The 22,442-nt window shown below is 28.9% G+C and overlaps 1 protein-coding gene across 1 annotated transcript; it reads left to right on the forward strand.

Moving 5' to 3' along the window:
* Positions 1–11,335: 11,335 nt before the first annotated feature.
* Positions 11,336–17,161, forward strand: LOC109813179 (acyl-[acyl-carrier-protein] hydrolase FATB2, chloroplastic). Its single transcript, XM_020377316.3, has 6 exons — positions 11,336–11,686; positions 15,859–15,992; positions 16,121–16,234; positions 16,331–16,508; positions 16,604–16,672; positions 16,919–17,161. The coding sequence occupies exons 1-6, from the start codon at positions 11,336–11,338 to the stop codon at positions 17,159–17,161; spliced, it is 1,089 nt and encodes a 362-aa protein (XP_020232905.3).
* Positions 17,162–22,442: the final 5,281 nt, after the last annotated feature.

Raw genomic sequence — 22,442 nt, forward strand, 5'->3', positions numbered from 1 at the left:
CATAAGTGGTGTGTGTTAACTGTCTTACTCATCCCACACCATGTTAGGGTCACGCCCTCCCTGTAGCACCACTTACCCAGGGGCCGTGCCATCCCTAGTCATTGATGTGAGGCACCACAATCACAATCATAATCACATCCATACAACATCTCATTTCATATCTCAATTCCATGCACAATTCCATATCACATACACAACAGACAAGTCCAACAAAATAAGGGTTTACACACCCCTCAAGCAATTCACATCTAGATCATCAATTCTTATCAAATAATATACCAATAACATTCATAAATTAATATTATAATCAATGAAATTATCAATTTAATATAATTTTAACGTAAACAGTAAAACCTCCAATTATTTCAAAACCTAGCCCACAGGCACTTTTCTACAGTTTCGTTCTCCCTCTCAGATCATCATTCTTACAAATTAAATATATATTTCTAATCCTCAACACATACAGAATCTAATGGGATCCTCAATTTCTCAATTAGAAATAGTCCAATTTTTCTAAAACCTAACTTACAGGCACTTTTCTATAATTTCTTTCTCTCTCCTAGAACATCATTTTTTACAAATAAAATATATATTCATAATCCTAAATTCATACAGAATCACATAAAATAAAGAATTCTCTAAACAGAAATAATTATAAAATTAGGGTTCTTTCTCTACCCAATTCCCTCATGTAACTCTACATATAAATAATCCCCTTTTCCCCGTACCTGGATAAACAGCAGTTGAAACTACAACAGGGATCTCTTGGTCTCCTCCTCTAAGTGCCCCATGGTCTTCAGAGAGAAGAAGAGGGGAAGAAAAAAAAGAACAGAAGAGAATAGGAAGAGAGAATGAGAGATGTGAGAAAATGAGAGGTAAGGCCTCCTATTTATAGGAATCTGCCTCAGCTAATCCGGAACGGCCCGTTCTAAAAGTGGAACGGCCGTTCTGGACCCTCCAGAACCAAGCAAAAATCTCAACTGGAAAACCCAGCAGAACGGCCCGTTCTACCTTCAGAACGGCTCGTTCTCCAAACCAGAACAGCCCGTTCTCCAACCGGAACAGCCCGTTTTCCAACCGGAATGGCCCGTTCTCAACTACGTTTTTTAGGCAAATTCTTTATTCCGGAACGGCCCGTTTCACTTTCGAAACGGCCCGTTCCAGGCAACGAATTGGGCCCACGGCCCAGTAAAAATTTGGGTTGTTACAATACTCCCCTCCTTTAAGAAATTTCGTCCCCGAAATTTTTGCAATGGTAGTCTCCTCACTTCTTACTTTCTAATTCTTATCCAACCTCACTACCTTATTGATGTACAACTCTATCACTTTCACCAAAGGATATCTAAGGATAAAACAAGTAAATTTGGTGAGCCTATCCACTAAAACACAAATAGAATCGATCTCTTAAGCGTCTCAGACAAACCTACAATTAAAGTCTATCCACTCACCATTACAGTTCCAAAATGGGACATCTAAGTGCTACACAAATTCCTAAAGACTTCTTGCATACTAAACACAAGCATACAATTTCTCTACTCCTTTCTTTACCTTAGGCCACCATGCTTCCGCTGCACCACTCTGATACATCCTCCTAAGGTCCCGATACATCTCAATAGCTCCTAAATGAATGTCTTCCTCCATCTTTCTTAATTGAAGGTTACTAAGCACCCAAATTTGTTCTTGCACCTCAAAACAACATCGATTCTACTCAGAAAAGTTATCTACACTCCTACCAATCTTTTCCACTTGATTCTCTAAGAAAGGCTCTAACTCCTAGGCTTCTCTAATCTCATCCATTAATTCACTAGTCACTTTCAACATAATCAATTCAATGCTCCTAAGGATAATCTCACACACAAAGCATAAGTCTCTAAGTTCTTCAATCAATTCCAACCCTTAAATCATCAAAATGATATACCAGAGGTCATCATAATCAAGGCATCTGCCACAATATTGGTTTTACTTCTATGATCATCTCTAAAGATTAAGCACCTAAGCATAAGTTCACTAGGTATACATATCAGATCTCTAATTTCACCACTCCATTTATACCCAAGTCAAACTCTCATCCATCACCTTATCCTATAGCCTTATATCTTGTCACCAAAATTATGCTTCTCCAATTTCCTTCAACAATTCATTCACTACTCAAGTCATACTTAGTCTCACACTACTAAGGGTAACCTTATAAGCCAAACTTAAGTCTCTAATTTGAGCCAAAAGATTCATCTCTCTAATCATAAGGGAAGATAAATATAAAGGTTTCCTACACAAAACATCGATCACCACAATGGCTTTAGCCAAATAATAAATAAGATCAAAATCTTATTCCTTAAGAAATTCCAACTATCTCTTTTATCTCATATTTAACTCCTTTGGTCAAAAGATATTTAAGGTTCTCATGATCACTAAATACCTCAAGCTTAGAATCATATAGGTAGTGTCTCCAAATCTTAGTATAAATGACAAAATCACTAACTCAAGGTTATGGGTAAGGTAATTCCTCTTATGAATTCTCAATTTCCTAGAAGCATAAGCTACTATTGTTCCTTCTTGCATCAACACTCTGTCCAAACCTATCTTAGAAGTATAACTATATACCACAAAAGACTTACTAAAATCTAGTAGTATTAACACTAGTCAATCTTTCGTTAAGAATTTCAAAACTACTCTCATACTTACTATCCCCCACAAGGACAACACTCTTCCTAGACGACCTAGTCGAAAGTAATGTTATCTTAGAAATTTACTCAATAAATCTCTAGTAGTAATGAGCTAACCCAAGAAACTCTTAACCTCACTAATAGTATCGCTCACTTAAGCACAACTTCTATCTTAGATAGATCTATGTTATACCTCCGCCAGAAATTACAGGACCTAGAAAACTCACTTCACACAATTAAAAATCATACTTAGATAAATTAGCGTAGAGCTGTCTTGGATACATCTTCATCCTCATCTCCAATATGATGATATCACACCCTAAGGTCAATCTTACTAAACACATAAACACTCACTAAATGATCCATAAGGTCATCTATCCTCATATCAACATACATGCATATCAAATCGTATTAGAATACCTACTTTAAACCTTCATATATACCATTCCTAAGCATGTACGAATCAATCACCATTTACTCCATATAGCACGTACATGAACCAACTTTACCACATAGCATCATATCATCTTAAACAACCTCTCAATGACAAAACCTTAAAACATCCTATCCAAATCTATTTTTATCCTTGCTATGCCTAAGAACTCAAAAAAATCATGACAACATATACCCACCTTCCACAACTATAAAAGCAATTGACACACAGAGAGTTATACTCATCCAAATGATCTCAAACCTATCTCAAAAGAAAGCTAAGAAAATAAGCTACAACTCTTATGAAGACATAAGATTCCAAAAAGATCATCTTCTTAGCTAAAAATTTCAAAAACCTCAACAGATATATTCGGCGCTTACAACTAGACCTTTGATCACTAAAGTAGCTATAACTAAAGTTCTAGACCTCCGTTTTATCTGATTCCAGTTCCATTGGAAAGATAACATTCAAGGCTACAACTTTTGTGAAGACTATAAAATCTAAATCTGTCAATACGGTACTGTTATTGGCACAACAAAACTGCAACGAAAATATTCCCTACACCATACAGCAATAGTGTACTAACATCCCACAAAATACCTCAACCATTCCAAAATCACTTCTTTCCACCTTAAACTCATATCCAAGCTTTTCACTACAATTCTAAACCAAATCAACTCACACATTCAGCATAAAAGACTTATAACTGAAATAAAATCCTCATGCAACCTAATCCTAACTAGGTTAATATGCAAGTATCAAAACTTAAGGGAATCACCAATTCTTTGACCTTTCATCAAGAATGCTCAAAGCTCTAATGCTCAACACATAACCTTTTGGATTCAATCACTACAACTATAGTTTTCAGAAACTCCACCAATTGTAAACTCTTAATACACTCGATAAATCAATGTCTTACCCACATTTAAGGTTCTAATAGTTGTAGTTGGTTAGCACAAGGCTTCGTCCACTATTACTGGCACATATGCTCACAACACGAGCGATACCACTCAACCATCACTTCTTACATAAGCAATAAGTATCAAAACAAATGAACAATCGTGAATAACATCAACTAAGCTATATCATGTCTTTCAACCAAACTATGAAAAAATAATATAAGTGTAAGCACAACACTAACAATACAAGGGAAACATTACCATCGTTATCATCATCATAATGCAAAACATTGTTAGAGTACACACAATTAAATAACAACAAACAAAATCAATCATCATACTAACATATCAATAAATTTGACAATCGATTCATTCTATCATTTATCTACCAAATAAGCATAGTAGACTCATAACTCACGGCCGATTGGATCGACCTGCTCTGATACCACTAAATGTGACACCCTTACTACCCCAACACATATATAATATAATTTAATTAAGAAGAATAAACTTTCAAAGGGTTCGTAAAAGGGTTCACATAAAACTTCAAAACTGTTCTTTCTTCAATATGAGAAAATGACTGAAAAATAAAACTTGAAAGGTAAAATTTAAGAGTTTACAATTTTAAAATCATTTATTACAATACCAAATCCATATAAATATTCTGTCCTAGAAATCCTTTGCCCCGATGTCACATTATCAGAGCATTCCCCATAATTTAACTTTTGACATTCTAGATGCCACTCGTAGCCGGATCTTCTTCACCTAAAATATCCATAGTTTATACTGTGAGAAAAGAAAATATCTATATGCAAAGTACATACAAACACATCACAATATAATCTCATCATAATTCATTATTTAATAATATATATATATATATGTATATATATATATATGTATATATATATATATATATATATATATATATATATATATATATATATCAATCATTCATCATCTTCACATCTCAATTCACATTTAACATATCTCATTTCACATACATATCTCAATCCATCATAATCCACACCAATTATACAATTTACAACATCATTTCCATATTCATAATTCATGTCAATCATACAATTAACAATATCATTTCCACATCCATAATTCACACCAATCTTACAATTAACACTATGCCAAGACCTCGCCACATCTGACACAAGTGATACAGGTTAATTGCCTCCCACACCAAACCAGGGTCACGCCCTCCCTGTAGCATCACTTACTCAGGGGCCGTGCCATCCCTAGTCATTAAGGAGTACGCTCATCCCTGAAGCATCACCTACCTAGGGTTCGTATCATCCCTGATCATCCGGGAGTACGCTCGTCCCTGAAACATCAACTACCAGGGTTCGTATCATCCTTGATCCTTTAGTGTGAGGAACCACAATCAAATTACAATCCATACAGTCTCTTGCAATTAACCCTATGTCAGGGCTTCCATAATCGACATAAGTGGTGTGTGTTAACTGTCTTACTCATCCCACACCATGTTAGGGTCACGCCCTCCCTGTAGCACCACTTACCCAGGGGCCGTGCCATCCCTAGTCATTGATGTGAGGCACCACAATCACAATCATAATCACATCCATACAACATCTCAATTCCATGCACAATTCCATATCACATACACAACAGACAAGTCCAACAAAATAAGGGTTTACACACCCTTCAAGCAATTCACATCTAGATCATCAATTCTTATCAAATAATATACCAATAACATTCATAAATTAATATTATAATCAATGAAATTATCAATTTAATATAATTTTAACGTAAACAGTAAAACCTCCAATTATTTCAAAACCTAGCCCACAGGCACTTTTCTACAGTTTCGTTCTCCCTCTCAGATCATCATTCTTACAAATTAAATATATATTTCTAATCCTCAACACATACAGAATCTAATGGGATCCTCAATTTCTCAATTAGAAATAGTCCAATTTTTCTAAAACCTAACTTACAGGCACTTATCTATAATTTTGTTCTCTCTCCTAGAACATCATTTTTACAAATAAAATATATATTCATAATCCTAAATTCATACAGAATCACATAAAACAAAGAATTCTCTAAACATAAATAATTATAAAATTAGGGTTCTTTCTCTACCTATTTCCCTCATGTAACTCTACATATAAAGAATCCCCTTTTCCCCGTACCTGGATAAACAGCAGTTGAAACTACAACAGGGATCTCTTGGTCTCCTCCTCTAAGTGCCCCATGGTCTTCAGAGAGAAGAAGAGGGGAAGAAAAAAAGAACAGAAGAGAATAGGAAGAGAGAATGAGAGATGTGAGAAAATGAGAGGTAAGGCCTCCTATTTATAGGAATCTGCCTCAGCTAATCCAGAACGGCCCGTTCCAACGACCGTTCTGGACCCTCCAGAACCAAGCAAAAATCTCAACTGGAACGGCCCGTTCTAAAACCGGAACGGCCCGTTTCAAAACCTAGCAGAACGGCCCGTTCTACCTTCAGAACGACCCGTTCTCCAAACCAGAATGGCCCGTTCTCAACTACGTTTTTTAGGCAAATTCTTTATTCTGGAACGACCCGTTTCACTTTCGAAACAGCCCGTTCCAGGCAACGAATTGGGCCCACGGCCCAGTAAAAATTTGGGCTGTTACACAAAAAGTAATTAGAACCAATTCAATCACATTTTCATGTTTCAATTGAACACTTTTCCCTTGTTTTTTTTATTATTCTCAAAGAAAAGACATTTTTCTTCTTTTTATGAAACATATGTTTATCTAATCACGATCTTCTAATAATAAGAACAAATTTTTTTTCTCAATCAATCCTTTTGTCCCTATTCTTCAATAATCAAAAAGATCTTTTTCCATCAATTTTGAATTTTTCATTTGAAGTCGAGACATAGGACTTTTATGGTTGTAAATCTTATGGATAAAAAAGAAGAAAATATCACTCTCTCTACTCATGCAGGTTTTTATCTCTCATCCCAATGCACAATTTCATGTCAAGAACACCTAATATTTTCTCTTCAAACACAATTTGAGATTATCTTTTTTTATTGGTCTAAAATAATTCTCAATAACTCTTTTATTAAAACTATTCTAATATGTATAAAACATTCTCTAGAAAGACCTAACGGTCGTCTCATTCTAGAACATTTAGTGAGTGTAAAATTAATTTTTTTTAAGGCTTAAGGGTCCTTATAAATACACTATGGTGATATTATGAATGTAAATTCCTTATTTTTTGTTATGATTTTGCAAATTATGTTGCATCGTTATTATTATTAATAGGCCTATAAATCTCAATATTTATGACTGTCATCGAACCTATTTGATTTGTAAATCATGACACCTTATCCCCAGTTACTTGTGGGGGGAATGGTTCAGAAGTTGATTAAGTCTTGTTATATGGACGTATTTGACAAGTCAATCAGTCATTAACTAGAAGGCTTACTTGATCGATACTATACATAATTCTCCTAGCTTAAGTGTTAAAGACATGAAGAGTCTAAGTCATCAGAATACTTAATTATTGGGAGATCGGATACAAACACAATTCGTGAAAAACAATTTTTTTATCTTTATTATTTTATAACCCTTTCTTGCTGAAAAACCCAAAGTATATACCTTTTCATCTTTGGTTTTCTTTTGGGCTCTTCCATCTTCTGTTTCACCGTTGTCCTCGATTCATGGAGCATTGCTTGCTTTCTTCTCTTCAAAGCTTGTCTAATAATAGTGTTCTGAGTGCCATCTGTTTTGTTCGTCTCTAAAACAATTTTAGCACCAAATCAGTTAAAAAATGTACTACAAATTGGTACGCACAAACAAAATCCTTGTAGTAAATGATGCTCGGAACTACACTGAAACACAACAACAACAATAATAATAATATTAATAATAATAATAACACAACAACAATAATAACATATAAATTTTAAAAGATTATTCATACTAAAAAATATATTTTAAATTTTTTTTATTTAAGTAATATATTAAATTTAATAAAACTTATATCATACTTTTAAATTTTAATTTTACTGTCACAAATAATAAATTCATTTTAATATTTTCATCCCTTGCTTTAGGAATCTAGAAATTTAATTAAATTATTTTATTTGCCATAACAAGCAAAAATCGTATAATATTTGGTAATTAATTATTTTATTATATTGAATTTAAACTTAATTAAATTTTTTTTATATTTATTATTAAAATATAAGACAATATCTTATTTAATTAAAATGTAAGAAATTAATTTAAAATATATAATTATATATAATGAGATTAATAATGAAGGAGTGAGGGGTGGACTTTTTTATTTTTTTATTTATATATTTTTGTTATAACGTGGGTTTTCTTTCTAAAATAGAAATATATATATATATATATATATATATATATATATATATATATATATTATTTTTTCTACATCCAATTAAATGCTTTTCAACGGTTAAGGATAATACTTCCTCTTTTCACCATCCGGATATGCAAATCTCTACACGTTAGTCTACGTCCTGATTAGGGATGGGAAGGAATAAGAGGGATGTATTAGATTAGGATTTTAAATGATTTTTTTAGTTAAATTTTTTTTATAGATTTTAAAAGATTTTGCAGGATTTTTATGATTTTTAAAATTTTATAGGATTCTACAAGACTTAAAATAAGGATTTTAATGGATTCTGCAAGACTCTTAAAACAAGATTTTAATGGATTCTGTGGGATTTTGTAGAATTTTCGTGAATTTTTGACATTTGATAAGATTTTAAAAAAAAAATCATACATTTAAATTTAAAAAGAGTCAAAGATAAAAATAATAAAAAATAACAATGTCTAGATAAATAATAATAATAATAATTCTCCATAATATCCTATCCTCTTAAATAACATTCATCTACATATCCATAGTTATACTAGTCCTCCAAGCATTAGCGTCTTCTCGCTCTTGCTCCTGGGTTTGAATAATAGGCTCAAAAATATGATTTTCATTAACCGGTAACGTTGAAGATGAAGGTTCATCCACTGCTTCAATTGAAAATTCATCAGAACGACATTCTTTACGTAGAAAGTTATGTAGTGCTGCACATACTAACACAAGTTCTACTTATGTCTTAAATAAAAATGGAGGTGCTGACTTAAAAATTGTGAACCTTGATTTAAAAATACCAAATATTCTCTCGATCACATTCCTTAAAGACGCATGACGAAAATTGAACAATTCTTTCTCATTTTCAGGTTCATTACCCTGACCTGCAAAATCTTGTAGATAATATCTTACACCTCGAAATGGAGTTAAAAATTGGCGTTGATTAGGAAATCCACAATCCACTAAAAAATATTTACCTAATTACATATGCAATATATATAATATTAGATACTGCAATGTCTTATATTAATTTTCTTTTTTTAAAATATAAAAAAAATCCTAATTTCACAATATAAAAAGAAAAAGAAAAATTCATATTAAAAAAAATATATTATAGATTATGATATAAATTTCATCTTTCATCTTTTCCTTTTCTTGACGTGTGTTATAAAAAAAATTACCACTTAAAAGTTGAAATTTCAAGCATTTTTTTGTTATATAATGGAACAAATTCAACTACATAGAATAAAATAAAGCAAGTCAATTAAAGAGAACAAACAGAAAAATAGAGCAAGTCAATGACACTATCATTTACATATAAGAGTTTCATAAAATAGGAGAATGGAATGAGAACAGTACTACAATATTATATATGAGCAATGAAGTGCAGTATTATTAGCAGAAAAAAATGGAGAAGATAGGAGCATAAAAAAAAATGAAAAAACTCACTTGAAAATTCTTGAAACACTTGAAAAGTCACTTCAAACAATCCTTCAAAATCTGATGGGTTTGGATGTGATTGTTTTATGAATTTGATATTTATAGATAACACTAGAAAGTCCTTCAAAATCCATCTCACACAACAATCTTTTAAAATCCTTATATTTTTGAATACCAATGGATTGTTTTTAAGTTGTAAAAAATCTCAAATGAATATCAATGGATTTTAATGGACTCTTTAAAAAATCTTGAAAATCTGGATTGAATACCACTGGATTGTTTTTAAGTGACATAAAATCTTGATTGAATATCAATAAACTCTTTTACTCAAAAAAAAAATCTTTTAAAATCCTACAAAATCCAAAATCAATACACCCCTAAGTCTTGTCACACATTAAATATATAAGTTAAGTCAGTTTTTCTAAAATTAAAGTTTTAAGTTAAATATATTATTTTTTTTAAAACAAAATAAAAAGTTCAACATATTATTTATTATGTGTTTTTCTTTTTTATAAGTTTAGAGTCAAATTTTTTACAAGTTTGTTCTAATCTATTAATTTATTTATAAATATATATACTATTTTTAAAAAAAAATTATGTGATAAAAAATAGTTTATTATTATTATTATTAAAATTTAATTTTTAAAAGAAAAAACTAATGTAAAAAGATCAATTTATACATATTCATGTGTAACAAATATATTCACGCACAATCTGTTTGATAAAAGAGGATAATTTTATGTATAAAAATATAATTTTTTAAATATTTATTGTATCCTATTTAAAATATTCTAAATAATCAATTATGATGACCAAGAAAAAGAATATGATGAAAATGCGACGGCTAATTTTTTTTATTTATTTTTTTATGAGTAAGAAAACGTATAAGTATAATGAAAATGTCAAACATATAGATATTTACTTTTTGATATTAAAAATTTATTTATTTAATTATATTATTAATATTTTAATATGCATATTAATTTTTATTATATTATATAACTAAATAGATTAACCTATTTAACTTAATTAACTTTTTAATAAGTTTAAATTTAACCTTTTAAATATATATATATATATATATATATATATATTTTTTTTTTTTCTTTCTAAAAGTATAAACACACCGTTATATTAAATAAGTTAAAGGATAAGTTCCTTTTTAAAACCTTAACCTTTTTGATCATTCCGACATTTAATTAAATAAGTTAAAGGAAAAGTTTCTATTTAAAACCTTTTAACTATTCTCATTCCTAGTCCCGAAAGTCGTTTGCTTTTCTGATCTATACATTCTGGCGGCTGATTATAGCGGTTGTGGGGGCGATCCGTGTCACTAATTAATTAAGACTAGATATACACTTGCGTCACGCTAGTGCTTAACTTCAAAATTTAAACACACGACCAAAACTATCTCTCAGCAGTTAATTTACATGGTCATCAATCAGTAATTTTTTCTTCTTCTTTTTCATTGTATATCTTTTCTCCCATCACTCCATATTCCAATCCATTTGGAGTGGACTATCCTAACATTATTCATTCAGATATGACATCAATGGTGGCACCCATCATCATCGGGCTACAAATTCCAGGAAATTGGTGCAATGCGAAGAAGAAAATTGTAGACAAGGCAAATCCGAGGTTGAACTCCTCATGCAAGCCTAATGCATTGAACAATAAACGAAGATTTTCATTGTGGATTACTGCAAGTTCTGATTGTAGTCCTGGGGGAATGGAAAATGTGCCATTGATTCATCATGCACCAGACAAGCTTGCAAATGAAAGAACATTTCGAGGGAAGTTTGTGGAGGACACACTTGTTTATAGGCAGATTTTCCTTGTCGGGTCTTACCAAACTGGATCAGATAAAACTATCACCATGGAGGCACTCATGAATTTTCTTCAGGTTAGCTTAACAATTCTTGCATCATCAAACTTATATTATAGCTGAATATGTCATAATCACGTACATGTGTGTACCGTTTGCATATAAAGTTTTGACTATACAGTTTCATTAATTTGAAGTATTAATTGAAAAAAAAAAAAAAATACAATGCAATCTCCGAACCCCACAAATTAAACCAACATTGTTTTTTAATTTCAAATTATATAATAATATTTAATTAACCTATTGGAAGCCTTGTGAATTGAAGATCATATAATATTTGTATCAAACAAAAATTTTTGACATCACAATTTTTTATACCCCTTTAATGGCAAATTTGAGAGAGTAAATTTCAGTTTTACGTCTCTTTCACATCAATTTATACCAGAGTATAATTTAAAATATTGTGATGTCAAAATATAAGTGATAACATATCACCCAGCCCTTGCATGATAACATTAAATTAAAAGTAATAAAAAATGTTATATATATATATATATATATATATATTTAAATCTAATAGAAAATATATTATTATAAAATAAATAAAACATAAGATAAAATAAATTCTTGTAATGAGAAAATAATGTATTTATAGGTACATATAAATTACGGAGGTGAACGGTAAGAAAACATTTAATGTATTAATTGAAAAATTAAAAAATAAAATAAAATATATATATATATATATATATATATATATATTTTAAAAAAGAGTATATTAATCATATTTAAAACATTAAGTTATTCAATATTTAATATTTTAATAATCAAAAGTATTTAGAAGTGTATATTTAGGAGGGTGTATTGGATTGAGATTTCGAAAGATAATTTTAGCATGAAAAAGTCTTGTGAATTTTAACAAATTTTAAAAGATTTTATAAGAATGTTATGGTTTTTAGGATTTTTTAAAAAAATTTTAAAACTAGGATTTTAATCAAGATTTTGTAGTTTAGATTTTAATAGATTTTGATGGATTTATATTATAAGATTTTAAGGGATTTTATGAATTTCACATGAAAATATGGATTTGTAATATTACAAGATTTAATAAAAAAACTATAACATAAATAATAACAAAAGTAAAACCAATACAATTTTACTTTTGATAAATAATAGTCTATATCTTTTGATAAGTAATTGACTTTAATGTCCTCTTAACTAATATTTTTTTTAGATATCTAAAGTTATACTAGTTCTTTATGCATTGATATATTTTCTTCCATGTACTTGAGTTTGAATAATATGTTTAAAATTATGATCTTTATTAATTGGTAGTATTAAAGACGAAGATTTGTCCACTAATTCAATTAGAAATTCACCGAAAATGACATTCTTTACGAAGATAGTTTATATGGCGCTACATGGTAATACAAATTCAGTTTGTGTCTTAAATAGAAATATTAGTCTTGACTTAAAAATTATAAAGTGATTTAAAAATAGTAAATATTCTCTCAATTATATTTTTTTAAGGATGTATGAGGTAAATTGAAAATTTCATTAATATATATTTCAAAATTTTATATTTTAATATTAAATTTTATTAAAAAATAAATAGTTAAATTTTAATAATTTAAAATTTTAATAATAGATAATATTTAATAATATAAAAATCATTTTAAATATTAATAATTAAAAAAATAAATATTGATAAATTATACATCAATTGATAGATAAAAAAATGATAGGATAAGAAGAAGAAAAAAGAGATAAATGAGAGAGATGAATAAAAATAGAAGAAAAAAGAGATAGTGAAGAAAGAGAGAGAAAGAAAAAGAGAAGCAAGAAAGACGAGAGAGAAGGAGAAAGAAAAAAGAATAAGAAGCAGAGATAAATAAGAAAGATGAATAAAAAGAAAATCCGATAGAGAAAAAAAGAAGAAAGAAACAAGAATGACGGGAGAGAAAAAAAAGTAAAAAAATACAAGAGAGAAACAACAAAGACGAGAGAAGATTTAAGAGAGAAAATAAAGAAAGACATAGTAAAAAGAAAAAGGGAAAAAAAGTCATACAAAATCTAAAAGGTTTTTGTGAGATTGTTTTACATGTAAATTATATTAAAAACCTCACGAAATCCAATATTTTAAAAAATCTATTGAAATCTCTATATCTTTAAATATCAAATAAACTCTTTAAAATATTTCTCGATTGTCTTGATTGAATACTTTTAGATTTTGACAAACTCTTAAATTTTTTTTATTGTGTTGATTGAATATCACATGACGTTTTTTATATTAAAAAAATCTTAATTAAATACTATAAAAAAATTTATAATATTTTTTTTAAATCTATTGAAATTTTGAAATTTTAATTCAATACATCCCTTAGTTTTATTTAAGTTGCCCACTAAATATACAAGATAAAATAATTTGTATTAAATTAGGTCGATTATATTTTATCCAAATATGATATGGAAAATTTTCTTTTTACACACATATTGGCAATATTTCAAATCTTGTGTGTATATAGTAATTTTTATTTATAATTTCACCTAATTAAATTTTTACAATGCAGTATACTCACACAATATTTATAATACGAACAATGTAAAAACTGAATTTATTTCTCACTCCTTTCGCTTTTTTTAATTAATTAATTTTATAATTTTAAGTAATATCATATCACTACAACAAAATTTGTTATTAATGACAATTATTTAATGACAATAATTTAATTGCTGCCGTATATAAAAATATTAATGGCTAATATATAATAGTCACTAAAAATGTATTTATATTACACTAAAGTTTACTATTAGTGACAACTATTTATTAGAAAAAACTTAAGTCCAACATCGATTAGAGATAAGATAATTAAATATTATATAAGTGAGTAATAACTATCATCTTACATGTACATTTTATAGGGTTGACTCCTAATTCACTATTCTAAATTGATATCAAATCACGTATTGTTACCAAGTTCAATAGTACTATAAAATAATTAGAGAACAACTTTCACCTTATAAATCTCACATTTCTTAAGAGACAAGACAATTAAAAAAATAAAAAATATATAAATAAAATTCAACTCTTATCTTACAAATCCTACATCGAGTAGAGATAAAAAAGTATATAGAGTTATGAATTTAGAAAAGAAAATTATAAGAATAAATTATTTAAAGTAAAGGAGACAATTGAAAAAAATAACTTTTAATAGCCTTTAAAATGACTACTAGAATTGTCACTAAAAAAAATAATTTTTTTCGACAATTTAGTAGATCTTTACCGACATTTTATATAAATATCAGTAATAGTACTAGCAACACTAGATATACCAGCCATTATTTAAAAGCTGGTAAAAAAAAATAATGATCATTTATATGACCGCTAAATAATAAATTAATTACCACAAAAAACTAATTTTGGTGTAGTATATATAGAACAAACGACTACTTAAAGGATTTTTTACACCAATGATTACTTTAAAGATAATCATCAAATAAGTCATATATATATAAACAATAGTTTATTATAAGAGGTAAGGGTTAATTAACTATCTTTATATTAAAATTAAGATTAATTGCACTTTGCGTCCAAAAGTTTCATGCTTTGGCAAATTTTGTTTTTGATTTTTTTTTTCACAAAGTATGCTTCTAAATTTTTAGATTTTGGTAATTTGTTTCTTTTGTTAATTGTTTGGCAAAATATTATGAGCGTTGATGTGACATATCTAATGTGAATATACTTAAATATATTATGTTTGATAGATATTTAATTGCATTTCATATTTTGAACTTTCACTTTTTTAACAAATTTTGTCTCCAAATAATTTTTTTTAATGATTTTTGTTCTCAAACTTTTAAATTTTAGTAATTTGTATCTTTTCGTTAATTATTCATCAAAATTAGAGATGAAAAAATGAGTCTACCCTTAGGTTAAACATCTTAACCCATCTAAGTTGTCCCACCAACTTTGTTGGACCAAATGATGGGTTAGGATAGGTTTGTTGCTCTACCTAATTTTTTTTATTGTTAAGTTTATACATATAATTTGTTGTGTAACAAATTTATTGTGTATTAATTTATTTTATTGTATGTAATTTAAAATTTTTTATACAACAATTTTTTTAGAACTGTTAATAATATAATCACATATAAAACATATCGGTGCACGTACAAGACCTTTCATTTTGAAACACTTAAAAAATAGAGTACATTAATCAACGAGAGGAATGAAATATAAATTGGTTCAGGAAACTGCTATAAGGCAAGGCAGCAGCATTTGGGGAAGTCAGAACGATTTTGGAGAAACTCGGGAAATGAAGCTTCGCAAACTCATTTGGATTGTGACTCGTATTCAGGTTCAAGTACAGAGATATAGCAAACGGTAACTGCACCTGCCTCTTATATATACTACTTTTATAGCAATTTTATATATATTGTACACAATTATAATACGATTACATTTATTGATGGCTTGATTAAAGAAAAATTAAAATATAATAAATACAACAGGGGGGATGAAATTGAAGTTGATACTTGGTTTGATACTGCGGGAAAGAATTTAACGCGCATAAATTGGATAATAAGGGATCATTATACCAAAGAGATCATAGCAAAAGCAACCAGGTACTATAGTTCATCCTTTCCATTTTTCATAATTAATAACTAACCACATAATATTTGAACCACTATATATCTTTTCTCGAAATTTCGTTGATGCAGCACTTGGGCGTTCATGAATAGAGAAACAAGAAGATTGTCCAAGATACCTGATGAAGTTAGACAAGAACTTAATCCTTTCTGCTTTAATAGGCATGCCATTTCCTCTGAAGAAATAGATCATCAGAAGATACCAAAGGTTACTGATGCCAATGCTGAGACATTTCGCTATGGGATGGCTGTAAGTTTGATACACAAATGTTTAGTCCCACAATTAATTGGATTGTAATTTTACATCATTGTATTGACTGCTTATTTTATCTGCATGCAATCCAGCCAACGTGGAATGACATCGATGCAAACCAGCATGTTAACAATTCTAAATACATCAGATGGATCTTAGAGGTACTTAACGTACAAGGAAAAAAGTTGCAATCTATGAAAAAAATAACGTGGCAATGATAGCTATACTTTATATTTTACCATTAACATTTGGCATGTTATAGAATAGTTGATTTGGATGTGCACTCGTAAAATAGTCACTCATAAAATAACGTAGTTGTTCAATGTTATAAAATTTGGCAATGATTAACATGGTCTCCGCAAGAGAAAAGTAATGATTTGGCGTATATGTTGATTTGGTTGGTGCAGAGCGTGACAAGAGAAGTATTAGAAAATTATAAATTGACAAGCATGACAATAGAGTTTCGGCGTGAATGTAGGCATTCAGATGTGTTGGAATCACTGACTTGTTCATCATCCACCGTCGTTGGTGACTCTAATAATAACAGAAAACCCGATCTGCAATATATACATCTGCTTCGTCTACAAGACAGTAAAGCGGAGTTGGTCCGAGCCAAAACAGAATGGCATCTTAAGCAAAAGAACCAGTGATCGATGATTACAAAAGATTTACGAATAATTGTGAGAAAATCCAGCTGCTACACGTACACAATTAAAAATCATGACATATACATATATACCAAGGAAGCATATGTGAAACCAATACTGCTGCAACTTTCTGGTCCGATATTTGAACATTTTAGTCAATTGTTCTTCATATGCAATGTTTGTATTTAAAAATTCAGTGGTATTGTACATAATCAGGCCTGTCAACATTTCATGTATTGAATAAAGGTTATCAAAACTTAAGTATGTATTTGATTCTTCAAGAATTACATAATGTACTCATTCAACTAATTAATAATATCTTTTGTAGGGGTTAAATTGTTGTCTCTTTCATATTTTTAAGAAAAGACAATAGCAGCTAGGGAATTATAGCGACTTGATAACCATCGTACGAGTACAACATACAAGCAATAAGACAAAAAACGTAACCTTCTCTATCCTAAGATTCTCATGCAAGTAGAACCTGAATATACATGCACATATAAAATATATATAAGTATTGGGAAAATAATTCAAAATTTCAAATTCAAATCTTTAAGATAGTATTTAAAATTTAAAAGATATTGATTCTTTTAGGATATTATTTAGAATTGAAATATATTGTATTTATTTTAGAGATTTGTTTCCTCTTTTAAGATTGTAATGTAAGGGCAATAAATAGAGACTCTTGAGATAAGAAGAATCACTGTAGAGGGGGTCACCGTCTTAAATGATAGAAGATGTCATATAAAGAAGGGTTTCCAAGTTTCATCAAAAAACTTGTAAATGATAGTTTTCAAGTTTCGCTAGAAAACTTGCGAGAAAAGAGTTTCTAAGTTTTACCCATAAAACTTGTGAGGAAGGAGTTTTCAAGTTTAAGTCACAAAACTTGAAGGGAGGATTTTTAGGATATATATAACACATTTTGAGATAAATAATGAACATCTTTGTGAACGTAAGCATGAGAGGCTGAACTACGTTAAATAAATTTGTGTGATCTTTCTCAATTTCTTTCACTACAAAAAAAAACTTATTACCAACGGACTTTTTCCCACGGATAAATATCTGTATGAAAAATGACATTACCGACGATTTTTCTGATGGATATGTGTCCGTTTGAAACATAAATGATTCCGACAGATATTACCCACAAATTTTTTCTGTTTGAAATTTCAGATGGACGTTATGCACGAATTTTTTCCGTGGGAAAATTATGATGTTTTAGACAGATATTTCCCATGGATTATCTGTCTAAAACGTTGTTCGTAGAAAATGCAAAAAAATTCGTCGATAACTTAAAAAAATTTAATGATAAAAGATTAACAAATGAAATTCTTAAATATTTAACTAATTTTCTCATGCTAATTAATTTACCATACCAACTATTATGTATATAAAATTTATAATTAAATGATAGTATAAAATGATAATTTACTATCAATATATTTTAATATTATATAGTTAATTTTATTTAAATTGAGAAATATATAATTAATGAAATGATATATTGATGCATGATAGTATAAAATTAAAAGATAATTTCTTAACATTTATAATAATTTTACCAATTTTGAACTATATTGTTTTTAATAAAACAAGATTATTATTTAATTCAATTTTAAAATGATTTTTTAAAAAATATAATCAACAATACCCACGAAATTACCGACGTTATTACCAACAGATGTATCCGTGGATAATTATTTTTTACTAATAATTTATTTTAAAAATAATAAAATTAATTCATAAGTAATTATGGTAAATAAAATTTAAATTAGATAATTACCCATGGATTAATATCCGTGGGTAATTACCGACGGATAAATCCGTGGGTAATTATTGACAGATAAATCTATGGGTAATTATTTTTATTAATAATTTATGTTAAAAATAATAAAATTAATTTATAAATAATTATAATAAATAAAAATTAAATTAGATAATTACCTACAGAATTATCCATGGATGTATCTGTGGATAATTATCAACAAATTTATCCGTGGGTAATTATTCACGGATAAATCCGTCGGTAATTATTTTATTAATAATTTATGTTAAAAATAATAAAATTAATTTATAAGTAATAATGATAAATAAAAACTAAATTAGATAATTTTTTTTAAAAAAATATATAAAACTCTTCTAGTTAAAGAAAAGTCTCTAAAAACGCTATGGTACAAGAAAGACATTTGTACTTTATATATAGAAGTTAATTATTCTTTGATTAGTTACTAATTTTTATTTAATATATATTTATACAAATTTTAAATATGATTTATTGATATAACATAATATTTATTTTTATATATAATTTATTATAAATTTTAATTATATATAATAAAAATGTAACTTGTGAAATACACTGACTAAAATATTATTATTTTTTAATTTAGATAAAAAGTTATAGTATTATATTATATTGTAATTTGTGAAATATACTAGAATGAGAGGGATCCAAAGATTGTACAAGTTTGAGATTGTATAGTTGAAGATGACTTAAAGAAATTAATTTGTACTATTTATACTAATGAGATGCATCTACTCTCTGGTAGCTTATTCCTTAAGAACTTTACAGTTAAGCGTGTTTGACATGGAGTAATTTAGGGATGAGTAATCTTTTGGAAATTTTTCCAGAAGAATGTGCGAGTGACGACAAGACAGACTGAAAAGTCTTGTGTTGATTTGTGGGATCAACCTTTGATCCTAAAAACGGATGAATATCTCCAAAAGGGTTACCCATGAAGGATTCTGATCGATGAAAGATTTTGACCAACAAGGAGTTGCATGATGTGTCATGGAGTAGAGCTGTTGAAAGGTCAAATATGAAAGATATTGCACTAAATAAGGATGTTATTTAATATAATTTCGAAATGATTTTTTAAAAATATTATCAACAATACCCACGAATTTTATTCGTAGGTAAAATTCGTGGGTAATTCCGTCGGAAATGAAGTATTACCCACAGATTGATTGACGGATTATTGTCTATTTGTAATCTGTCGGAAATGAAGTGTTACCCACAGGTTTTTTGGATTACCCACAGATTTTGGTCGTCTGTAATTTTAAAATTTCTTGTAGTGTTTTATGGTGTTATTTTAATATGTTTCTCATCATTATTATTATGCGTAAAAAAAAGAAGATTTTTTTGTTCCCATCAATAAAGATACAAGGAATAAACATAAAACAACATTTCCTTAGGATTTAAAAACATAAATTTCCTTATGAGATTACAACATCCCTGAACATATACTATATATACACCTCAACAAAACAAAAGTCCTATATCTAGTCTATACATCTATACAACTTGATGAGAGCAACTTCTAACCAACAACCATCCAAAAGATGTAACACTATATATTTTTCTTTCAAGCATGTTATGAGTTGTTTGATCATTTGAGATGTTTTATGATGTTATATGTTGTTTTGTGTTGTTGTGATGTGTTGTTTAGAGTTGGTTGAGCTAAGGTCAAACTTGACCAAGAACCAAAAAAAGATATATAAGATTTTAGGAAAATATAAACTTCATAAGTTTATTTCCTTTAGTTTTAGAGAGAGGTTTTATAGAAAAGTACCATATGGAGTTAGATAAGTCTGATCTTTATAACACCCCAGTTTTCAATAAAGTTATTATTATAATAATAATAATAATTATTATTATTATATGATATTTGGTCATAATTATTTTAATAATTATAGAAGAATATTATTTTGTACATTTTAAATAATTATTATTTTGGACAATTATTTTGTACGTATTAAATAAGTATTTTTTTTATTAACATATTTAAATAAATATTTATATATTTTAAGAGAAGGTTGATTTTATATGATATTTTGTTATTGAAATTATATTATTATATTTTGGGTCAAAAATATATTATTATTATAGAGGAAAAATATTTTATAATATACATGTATTTATTTTATTTAATTATTTTGAGGAAAAAGAGAAGTGGGTTAGAAGAGAAGGAAAATGGGTTGGGTTGACCCAGCCCAATAGATTAATTTTAAGAAAGGAGCCAGGTAGCGTTAACCCTATCTACCTCATTTGCGTTCTGAAGGGTTAGGAGAAAAAAAAAAGGAGAAATAAAGAGCTCTAAGGAAGAGTACTCAGGAACGACCTTAGATCACACCTTTGTCTTCTGCTCATCCAGGTAAGGGGAGAGTGAGAAACCTCGCTCTGGGTGTGAGATTGTATGCTGGGTAGTGGGATTGGCCCCCAATCCTGTGTTTGTTGCATTTTTTGTATGAGGGGTTTTTCCCAATTGTATTTGTTTTGCCTATTGTTTTCTTATATGTAATTAATCGTATGAATTGAGATTTCTATGGGTTCCTATGGGAAACCCTAAGGGAATGCATCGATAATTGTAAGAGGAAAATTTTAAATGTTTTCTGTTTTACCTTCTGAGTTTTCTGTTGTGTTTCTTGATATTTGCTGAGTGTAAATATGTATATAATCTTGAAAATAAACAAGTTTTGATATGAATTAGAGTGCTCTGTGGGTTCCTGTGGGAACCCTACGAGAAACAGGCAAAATATGAATATTTTCTGTTTTGCTTTCTGATTGTTCTGATGTATTCCTTGTTGAAAGAGATGTATAAATATGTGTTTATTTTTGAAAATAGATCAGTTTTGATATGATTTTGAGTGCTCTGTAGACACTATGTGAATATGATGAGATGATGTGAAAAATGATGATTATGTGAATATGATGAGATGATGTGAAAAGTGATGACTATGTGAATATGATAAGATGATGTGAAAAGTGATAATGAGACATGATAATGTGATATGGGAATGAGAAATGATAATGAGATATGAGAATGCATAGAGTCTTGAATGACATGCATCATTTGCATAAGTGTTTTAAGGGTACGATATGGAATACACCGCCAGAGAAGGCCCCCTAGTGTAAAAGCTTTGGGGATTAGTCCTTGGAGATAGCTCGGTTTGGAAGTCCCAGTCTCTCCCATTGTGTGCATGGGATGTATCTTGCGCGGCTTAGCTATCCCGACGAGACTCTGGTAGTATATCCTTCTAGTGAGAGTGTGCAGAGGGTGTGACCCTGCATGTACTCCTATACTACTCTTCGTGTATTGCTAGCGGCAATATGCTATGTGATGTTTTACTGGCGCCACATGCATGATAATATGTAGTCTGTGTCCATGCATATGCATTCTTAATGTTATATGATAAAGTGATGGTTTATGTCTTGGATGAGTGTGATGTTATTATTAATTTATCTATGTTATACTTATTTTGTTTGTGTTTGGCTATTCGGTGT

Source organism: Cajanus cajan, chromosome 6 (assembly GCF_000230855.2).
Source record: "Cajanus cajan strain Asha chromosome 6, NIPB_CcT2T_4, whole genome shotgun sequence".
Classification (NCBI taxonomy): domain Eukaryota; kingdom Viridiplantae; phylum Streptophyta; class Magnoliopsida; order Fabales; family Fabaceae; genus Cajanus; species Cajanus cajan.

Excerpts from the sequence above, each read along its gene's own strand:
- LOC109813179 (XM_020377316.3), top strand. The coding sequence starts at position 11,336 with ATGGTGGCACCCATCATCATCGGGCTACAAATTCCAGGAAATTGGTGC. Across the intron at positions 16,509-16,603 it reads CATTTCGCTATGGGATGGCT|CCAACGTGGAATGACATCGA; the intron begins GTAAGTTTGATA and ends CATGCAATCCAG. Across the intron at positions 16,673-16,918 it reads ACATCAGATGGATCTTAGAG|AGCGTGACAAGAGAAGTATT; the intron begins GTACTTAACGTA and ends TGGTTGGTGCAG.